The sequence below is a fragment of the Cajanus cajan genome, chromosome 7 (genome assembly GCF_000230855.2).
Source record: "Cajanus cajan strain Asha chromosome 7, NIPB_CcT2T_4, whole genome shotgun sequence".
In the NCBI taxonomy this organism is placed as follows: domain Eukaryota; kingdom Viridiplantae; phylum Streptophyta; class Magnoliopsida; order Fabales; family Fabaceae; genus Cajanus; species Cajanus cajan.
In genome coordinates this window covers 56,007,528-56,017,511 of record NC_138523.1, presented here as the reverse complement: position 1 = coordinate 56,017,511, position 9,984 = coordinate 56,007,528, and the positions used below count along the sequence as shown (strand labels likewise).

At 38.6% G+C, this 9,984-nt stretch overlaps 1 protein-coding gene across 1 annotated transcript; it reads right to left on the bottom strand.

The window, feature by feature from the left end:
* Positions 1–3,705: 3,705 nt before the first annotated feature.
* On the bottom strand, positions 3,706–7,180 carry LOC109806146 (cysteine-rich receptor-like protein kinase 29). Its single transcript, XM_020368529.3, has 7 exons — positions 6,346–7,180; positions 5,996–6,112; positions 5,467–5,609; positions 5,135–5,345; positions 4,795–5,032; positions 4,413–4,563; positions 3,706–4,288 (listed from the first exon to the last, which is right to left on the bottom strand). The coding sequence occupies exons 1-7, from the start codon at positions 7,130–7,132 to the stop codon at positions 3,944–3,946; spliced, it is 1,992 nt and encodes a 663-aa protein (XP_020224118.1). The 5' UTR covers positions 7,133–7,180; the 3' UTR covers positions 3,706–3,943.
* Positions 7,181–9,984: the final 2,804 nt, after the last annotated feature.

The window sequence follows — 9,984 nt, the reverse complement described above, 5'->3', positions numbered from 1 at the left end:
AGAATGTTGGGGTTCGTATTCGACCTCGAATGAGAATACCGGGGTTCGTATTCGACCTTGGGTTTACGTGAAAAATTTGATGAAGGTTCGTACTCGACCTTTAACGAGAATCTCGGGGTTCGTATTCGTCCTCGAATGAGAATACCGGGGTTCGTATTCGACCTCGGGTTTACGTGAAGGATTTGATCAAGGTTCGTATTCGACCTCTAACGAGAATGTCGGGGTCGTATTCGACCTCGAATGAGAATACCGGTGTTCATATTCGACCTCGGGTTTACGTGAAGGATTTGATCAAGGTTCGTATTCGACCTCTAACGAGAATGTCGGGGTCGTATTCGACCTCGAATGAGAATACCGGGGTTCGTATTCGACCTCGAGTTTACATGAAGGATTTGATCAAGGTTCGTATTCGTCCTCTAACGAGAATGTCGGGGTTCGTATTCGACCTCGAATGAGAATACCGGGGTTCGTATTCGACCTCGGGTTTACGTGAAAAAGGTTGGTTCAATTTCGATTTTTACCATAGGTAAGAAAGTAATAAGTAAGAAGATGGGTTGAACAAAATGGAGAATATCATTAATTAATTTTGTGCCTCGTTAAAAACCCTCTCAGTTTGGGACTAAGGCGGGAAAAGAGTGCACGGTTTCGTTTATACATAGAGGGGGAACAAAATCTAATGGGGCGCGGTGAGAGGATTCCCCTTGCTTTCCTTGCCGGACGAGGAGATCCTCAGGCTCTCGGCGTAGCATTGCCGAGCTGTCTTCTGGTTTGCTCTGACGGAGATAATCTTACCGTCATTCCCTGGGAACTTCATGGTGAGGTGCGGAGTGGATACTACCGCACCGAGGTGGTTTAGGGTCGGCCTCCCGATGATGATGTTGTAGGAGGTGTTGGCCTCCACGAGGAGGTATCGAACCATGACCCTCCTTGCATCCGGAGGTGTTCCGAAGGTTGTCAGCAGATCCACATATCCGCGGGTGTGAACCCGTTCGCCGGCAAAGCCAACTAGGGGCTCTGTGTGTGGTTGGATGAGAGAATGGGGGACATCTAGCCTGAGGAACGTTGGCCAGTACAGGATGTCGGCCGAACTCCCTTGGTCGATGAGCGTCTTTTGTACTTCCCAGTTGGCGATCTCTACCACGATGACCATGGGATCATCTTGGTTAGGACTGATTCCTGCATAGTCCTCATCGGAAAAAGAGATCGGTGGCGAGCTCTTGTGCGAGAGCGAGGCGATGGAGTGGGCGCAGTTGATACTTCGAAGGTGTCTTTTCCGGGCTGAGCTGCTAGCGCCTCCTCCAACGAAGCCGCCTGCGATTGTGTTGATTATTCCCCGCAAGGGGGCTGATTCTGTCTCCTGACCTATTTTGGCCTGTACTGCGCCATTGACATTTTGCTGGGACCCTGCGGGTAAGTCTATGCGAGTTCCTGACCCGCGGCCTCTCCCGCGTCCCCGGCCTCCAGAGCCTCCTCGGGAACCTTGCTGACGCTGGACGTACTGGCCGAGGTGGCCTGCCTGGATGAGTTCTTCGATGCGATCCCGGAGCGTGCGACACTCGTCCGTGGTGTGGCCATAGTTCCTGTGGTACCGGCAGTGCTTGGACTTATCGGCGCTGTTGGGAGTGTGGCCAGGTGGTGGGAGGGCTAGTAGGTTACTATTACTGGCTTCCTCCAGGATGTGGACTCTCGGGGCGTTCAGGGGAGTGTAGAAGTCATACCTCCCGCCTCTGTTTGCCTTGACCGACTTCTTGAATTGGCTGTCATTATTGACTCTTACCTTATCTTTGTGACCCTGTTCCGGTTTCGCGGGGCCCTTCCCGCGAACTTGGTCGCGGAAGGCCGAGTGCTCTTCCATCTGAATGTAGCCGGCGGCGCGGGCACGCAGTTTGTCCATGTCGCGGGGGGCATCGCGACATAGACTGTCGACGAATGAGCCGGGTTTCAGTGTCATGAGCATGGCGTGCAGGGCAACCTCTGGGTTGAGATTTCGGATTCGAACCGAGATGTTGGAGAAGCGCTCCATGAAAGCTCGCAGAGGTTCATCGTCGTTCTGCCTAAGATTGGCCAAGGCGGCCGAGGTTTTGTGGTGAGGTCGACTGGTGGCATATTGTGCCATGAATCGCCGCACCGGGGTGCCAAAGCTGTCGATGGATCCGGCTGGTAGTTGGGTGTACTAATGGAGCGCGGGTCCCTTGAGCGAGGTCGGAAAAACCCTACACAATATAGCGTCACTGTTAGTGTAGAGGTTTACCTGAGTTGTGTACGAGTCGATGTGCTCGTCGGGGTCCGTGGTGCCGTCGTAGCGGTCGAGGTGGAGGGGCTTCCACCTGCGGGGCAGTGGGGTCTCCATGATGCCATCCACAAAAGGATGACGGCGGAAGGGTTCTTGGCCCTCAGAGACATGGGTGGGGGCCCTGCTAGTACCCTGCCCTGATCTGTGCGTTGATGCATGAGACCGGTGCGTGGCGGGCCATGAAGTCAGTGCCTTGGTCGTCGCTCGGGATTGGGAGGCCGAATGTGCCTCCTCCTCATGAGTGTCGCTCTCGTGCGGCGGTTGTTCGGAGTGGTGTCGAGGGAGCTGGGCGCGAATGCGCTCATTCTCGGCACGTAATGCTGCGAGGTCTGCTTCATTAGCGGTCTGCATCGCTGCAAGGTCATTTTCGTGCTGGGTGCGCATGTTTTGAAGGTCGGCGTCGTGCTGTTGTCGCATCTGCTCAACTTGGTCGATCAACCGCCTTAGGGTTGCAGTGTCGCTGTCCATGTTGATTGAGTGGCTTGCGTCGTCTGTCGCTCGTCTGATATGGCTTCTAGTAGAAACCATGCAGGTGGCCGATAAGAGTTGTCTTGATCGACCCCACGGTGGGCGCCAAATGTTTTTACCGGAATTTGGTCGTAGAGGTGACCCGTCCAGTAAGATCGGTGAGCCTCCTTTGCTTGATGTATTGGTGCTCCAAGATGGGGGAGGTACCTGCAAAAGAGACTCCGATGCCAAAGTTAGGGTTTGTATGAATAATAGTCTCATATATATAATGCACGTACCTTGAGGTGATCTAGGTTTGCCTTGGGCTTTGGGCTTGAGATAAGATATATCATGATATAATGTAACGTGATATAATATGATATAGTTGAAAGGTGGATCTGGCCTGGGATGAGATCCTCGGAATCAGGTGTGATTCGCCCAAATACCGGGCTGACGTCGCGCAACACGTGCTCGAGGCCGCATTGCTAATCCGGGCTCGGAGCCCGGGTGCGAAATACGGATAGTACAATAACTTTTGTCTAATAACAATAAGATATGGTTTCCTATCTATCATTTTACTGAAGAAAAAAATGTTCTTATTATTTGAAGTTTGCTTTAAACTTTATATAAAACATGTTAAAAGTTTTAAATTATTTAAAATAGTTAAATCAAACATAGTTTTAATAATAAGAATATTTTAAAAAATATTATTATTATTATTATTAGCCAGGATATTGCTCATTAATTGGAACTATATTAACTGATTTATTTAAGATTATGCATGATCTGTTTGTTATCTGATGCACTGTGTCCTGTGAGCATTTATTTAAAACAATGTGTTGCTGAGGACCAAAACATCTAAACAAGTGGTTTTTCCAAATCAACAGATTGTGTGTTTGTTCAGGATCAGCTGAAAGTGATATCACAGGTTTCGGTCTCAGTTTATACAAAGAGGATGCGTGGTATATTTAGTAAGAGGACTCGATGTATTTATTGGAAGCCCTGGAAGGGATCAGTAAGCTTTGATACAACAGACAGCTAACAGACGCAACTACATACAAAAAAAATTAACAAAAGTATTCTCTTACAATTTAAACAAGAAACTGCAGAAACAAATTACATGACTTCCAAGACGTTGTATTTTAGTTAAAGACCAGAACAAAAGCATTGATGATGAATGAATCTCAACCCCATGACCGAAATCTAGCGAGGGTATAGCTCACTAATTGAAGCCTCATTTTCTGATTCTTGAGCTGATTTAATTATCGGTTCACTTGATCCTGTTTCTCTTGAATTATACTCCCATGACTGCATGTCTGGAAGGCTTCTACTGTTCATATAAAATGCAGGCTCGGCAGGAATTGGGAGGCTGAGAGAATAGCTATTAAGCATGAGCATAATGGTAGCCATGGTTGGTCTGTCGGATGATTTTTCTTGAACACAGAGTAAGCCGATATGGATGCATCTCATCATTTCATTTCGGGAATTGTTATTTAATGATGGATCTACAATATTTATTGCTGTCCCCTCCTTCCAATTTCTCCATGCCTGCAAAAGCTTGTCATTAGATTACGGATTCCACTTCTACATTAATGTTTTGGAGCACCTAATCTTTTTATCCATACTAAGTATATGGAAAAGAAGAAATAATAGTGAGAAAAGGAGGACTTACGAGGGTCACTAGATCCTCTGCATTCTCCAAGTGAGGAATGCCACTATTTTTCTGGCCACTTACAATCTCAAGAACAAGTATACCAAAACTGAAGACATCTGATTTTACTGAAAATTGTCCATGCATTGCATACTCTGGTGCCATATATCCACTGTATAAGTAATTAGTTGTAAATGTTATGACTACTTACAATCATAAATTTTCATTCTGTTTCGGTTGCTAATGCCAATGATATTCATAACATAGCTTTACATATCAACAATCTTGAAAGCTGAATATTTTCATTGATAGTTGATTGAAATTAAACTCAAAATTAACAATTAATAGCTATAGCATATTCTAGTAATATTCACCTAAAAAAATAGCACATTTTAGTACTTACTAGGTTCCGACAATTCTACTTGTATTTGCTTGAGTTTGATCCATTAAAACTAGTCTTGCCAAGCCAAAATCAGCTATCTTAGGATTCATTTCTTCATCTAAGAGAATGTTACTTGCTTTGAGATCACGGTGTATAATACGTAGTCGAGAATCTTCGTGAAGGTAGAGAAGACCTCGGGCAATACCTCCAATGATTTTGTAACGCATTTTCCAATCCAGTTGGGCTTTCATGGTTTGATCTGTAGGCACAACCATCAGTTTTAACACCGAATAATTAGGCTGTCTTGAACCAGAAGTAAGATATAGAGCGACAGTCTAATTATGCTCTCATTTAAACGTACCAAATATGAAATAATCAAGACTTTTATTATGAACAAATTCATAGACAAGTAGTCTTTCTCTTCCTTCCAAGCAGAAACCAAGTAGCCTTACTAAATTTCGGTGCTGCAGCTTCGCCACTAAAAGCACTTCATTCTTAAATTCCGTATCTCCTTGGCTGGATTCTCTCGACAACCTTTTGACTGCAATCATCAGCCCATCGGAGAGCCTACCCTGGAAATATATCTTTGTCAGGCTAATATTTAGCTAACCGGTGGTATTTGTATGGATTTTTTTTATTTTTTATTTTTTATTTTTTATGAAAGAGGTGATGCGAATTTCCAGAGTTACTTACCCTGTAAACAGCTCCAAAACCACCTTCTCCAACTTTATTAAAATCAGAGAAATCTCCTGTCGCTTCTCTTATTGTGTCCAAGTTGAATTGTAATGATTCCGCAATTTTGATTTCATCCTCATCATCTTCTTCTTCTCCTTTAACTTCACACGGGCAAAAATTTAAATCAGTGACTAGTGAGTTTTTCAAACATTTTACAACCACAATACTTCTGTGGGTGCAGTCAAAATATATATAATATCGGGGTGCAATTTTTGAAACCAGAACACAAAGGGTAAAGACTCCCAATTTCTTATCTTGTTAGCAGTGATTTACTCATGCTTTGAGTTATTAAATTTTTTTTTCCTATTTTGTCTGTTTAATGGATTGTAAGTAGTTCACTTACTATTTATAGGACAGATCACTTTAAATGATGACAGATCATATACGCCTCTTTACAAAGATTTTTTTCTAAATTCATAATTCGTTGCAAGAAAATAGGAAGAAGTAGAAAATAGAAACATGACAGTTAATTGATACTTGGACTTGCCTGAAAGATTTTTCCTTGCCTTCCGCCACCTCAAATATCCGCAGAGACAAAGGAGCAAAACAACAACAACAGTAGACACAACTATGGCAACGACAATTCCTATTGTGATGCCGGTTTCTGCAAAATCAAGGATCCTCTGCTAGTTCAGACATTGATTAAGGATAATAAAATATCAAAAAGTTTATAACTAATTAGTAATTACAAACTACAATAAAAATAGACATACATATAAGCAAACTGCATAGGATTAGGATGAACAAGGAAAACAAAACTTGCCAAAGAGGAAAATGATGAAATGGATGATGAAGTCATATATAATTGTAAAGTTAATTAAGTATAATGACAAGTACCTTTTGAAGGAAGTGGTGGTAGTTGTGGGTCTAACTCCGTGGTTTGTTGGTAGAAGCGGTAGTAATCATATTTAATATTGCAACTGGGTGCCATGATTCTAGCTCCTCTCCTGCCACTACAGCAAGTTTGGACTTCTGAGAAAGCGAGATCCAAGCAATCATTGCATTCTTGCTGAGACAAATCAGGGGTGCACTGCACAAAACCGTATATGTTTTGAAAATTTGAAGCAGTTGCGTTACCGGTGGCGTACTTACGACGAGAGTCACCTGATGCAGCTTTGGCTTTGAGGTTTGCCATCAAGTTCCAGAGCACTTGATTGAACTCATTCACTTGGGTTGCATTGTTTCCGTACCACGAGTAAAGAGGAGGATCAGTTTCCATGATGCCGAATATTGTACGGTTCGAGTATCGCAGCATGCATTTGTCAAACCACAGAACAGCCTCTTTCTGGTTTGGACATGTCCGTGTGAGATTGCCTGTGGAATGGTTGAGGCAAGCGCGACACTCATCTGGCTCAACATCTCCCCTGCACAATCCAACGGCGTTGACTATGTCTGAATTTTGACCATAAGAGAAGTTGTAGAAACCATAGTTGATTTGTGTGTGGGAAGAGAGAGTGGATAAAAGGGTGTTGAGGTTGGCTTTATAGATGCTGTTGGCTGTGTAGTTTCCTCTCTCATCATAACAGAATACACCGTCTGGCTGCCCACTGCTTTCAGATATCAAATTTACAAACACACAACAAAGAACGGAAACAACCACCGAACCAACTGTTACTGCACCCATTCTCGCCGATCAGAATCACAGACACAATATCAAGCTTTAGGTCTCATATCCAGAAAATTTCTCAACCGGACAAAATTTAATATTTTTTAATATTTTTTTTATTAAAAATATAATATTTTTTAAGAAGTTAATTGATTTCGGGCACAAAAACATTATTAAGATTTTAATTAAAAAATTTAAAATAATTATTATGAAAGTTAATAATTTTATCATATATGATAATTCACAATTAGATGATAAATATCAATATTACACTATTAATATATTTTAATTAAATTTATAAAATGATTGAATAATCTCCCACATAATTAAAATCACCCTTTTTTTTTTAATCATTTTATGATGAATAATTTTGAAATTGTGTTTAACTTAAATAGACTTTTGTGTAAACTTTTTAACACTAATATTTAATAAAAATTTATTTAATCACCGCATCATATTAATAATAAGATAATTTGATAAAATGAATTTTTCATTAGATAACTATATAAAAATATTTTAATATAATATTATTTATGAATTAAATTTTCTTAAGTTTCCCTTATATTGGTAAAATAAAATAAAATAATTGGTCTTGTTGTGGGTTGACGGATTCTAAATGCTTGATGCTATGGTTGACTTAGACACAAGTGGGGAAAGACTCGGAAAGTAATCTGCAACTGCATGAGCACTTATTTTAAATTTGCTTTAAGCTTTATATTTTTTTAAAAATACCAAAATATCTCTTAAACAATGAGAATTAATTTTCATATGTACAGACTAAACCTTCAAACTCTATATATATAGATTGAACATGCAAATTACATATACAAATAAAACATATAAAACATACTCTTACTAATCAAAATAACAAACAAAATATAAAGTTTTAGGTATGATCATTAATAAACTAACCAAATGATGTTATTTGGGTTTAATCGTAGTTTTGAGATTTAGGCTTTTTGACCTCAGTAAATTAAAAAAAAATAAAAATACACGAAATAAATTATAAAAAAAACTAATTACCGAAATAGGTGATTTTGGACAGGTAAGCATACACGTGGCACTGAAAAAGCCTGGGAAAAAACTTAATATGTCTATTTTTTTATTTGAGATTGTATTTAAGTATGATTTTATAATTTTTAGTAATTTATTTAATATTAAAAAAATAAAATGATATAAATTATTATAATAAAGATAATAAAATTATTTTTTTTCTTTGTATTTTTTCTAAATTTCTACATTCATTTAAAATAAGTATATTTTATGAGAACAATATCTATTTTTATAAGAGTAAATATATATTTTTATTAAACATGTTTAAATAAAAATTGAAAAATAATTTATATTTGTAAATTAAATTATGATATTTTTAATGAATAAGAAAATAATAAATTTTTAGTCCAAAAATAATATATTATTATAATAAAAAAATTAAGATAATTTTATCATAAAATGAAAGTAATTATACAATAGAATAAAATTTAAATGAAATATTAATATATTTTAACATATTAAATATAAAAATATTATTACAAGAAATATTACGTAGGCCTCGGCAAAAATTTCCGCCTGATTCGAAATTGACCAGACCGATGGTCAGATTGGATGAAGCATATTGATTCTCAGGTATTTCAGATTTTTTCAGATGCAATTTTTGGGTTCAAACGGGTTTGAACGGTCAGATTCTGTGTTGGAATTTTCTCATTCGATGTACTCAAATCCAACCGTTTATCTTCTTCGTCTTCACTGTTTATCTTCTTCGTCTTGTTCCATCTTCTATTACTTTTTCTTCTTCTTCACTCTGTAAACATCCTCTTCTCTTCAACCTTTCCCTGCCATGGCCACCACCACTGAGAAGCTCCCTGTTCCCTGCTCTGGTTGACGAGGGTGGTGATGCAGAGATCTGAAACTTAGCAGTTTCCCCCAACGAAGCAATGACAAAGATCGACGAAAGGTGACGATGGAGAGCGGCACGAGACGCTAGAGGAAACTTCTCAAACCGATGAACCCATCTAATGAACCTGTAACTCGCACGGATTGAACCCGCCAAAACTCGAGTTCTTCGTCAGTTGAAAATGGCCTTTGATTTTTCTTAATCGGTTTCGGACAATTTTAAGAATTTCGGTCCGAAACCGGCCGTGACCGACCGATGCTCAGGCATGATATTACATATAATAACATATAAAAGTGTCATTATAATTTATATTTATACTTTTTAATAATATATCAATATATTTTATATCTATAATATATATATAAATAATTTTTAATAATAAATATTATATAATTATAAGATGTATGTTGTCACTTAACAACTTTTTATAGTAAATTAAAATATATAAATGAGAAAGAGTAAAATATTAGTTAGTTCAACTCTTTTTATCAAACATAATGATGCAAATCGAAGCTTAATAAGTTTTAATATGTAACTTTAAACAGTTCTACTTTCTCGATGTGAAAAATGTATTGTTAAAATTGGATTAGAACGTCAAATAACTTTAGATTTAGGGGTTTCCACTGTGGCAGATGCAGCTAAGAAAATTTAAACCGGATGCATATATATATATATAAAAGAAATACAGATATAAGGATAAATGAGAAGAAAGTAGAAAGAGATATATACAGGATTTAAAGAACATCAGAAAACCTCTATTGCACAGGATCCAGTCTCTCGATCATATTAAATTTCTCCTTAGCTTTTCTTTCCCAGTGGTCAAGAAATAAGTGAAAAAAATAAGGTAAAAAAAATGAGTAGATGAAAATGAATAAAAAAAGATAATAAAAATTTAGTTGTTTAATTTAAAAATAAAAGTAAAATATAGATGAAAAATAATATTATAAAATTATTTGTTTTGAAAAGAAAAAGAAAG

Excerpts from the sequence above, each read along its gene's own strand:
- LOC109806146 (XM_020368529.3), bottom strand. The coding sequence starts at position 7,132 with ATGGGTGCAGTAACAGTTGGTTCGGTGGTTGTTTCCGTTCTTTGTTGT. Across the intron at positions 5,033-5,134 it reads TCTTGATTATTTCATATTTG|ATCAAACCATGAAAGCCCAA; the intron begins GTACGTTTAAAT and ends TTGTGCCTACAG. Across the intron at positions 4,564-4,794 it reads AGTAGAATTGTCGGAACCTA|TGGATATATGGCACCAGAGT; the intron begins GTAAGTACTAAA and ends TTACTTATACAG.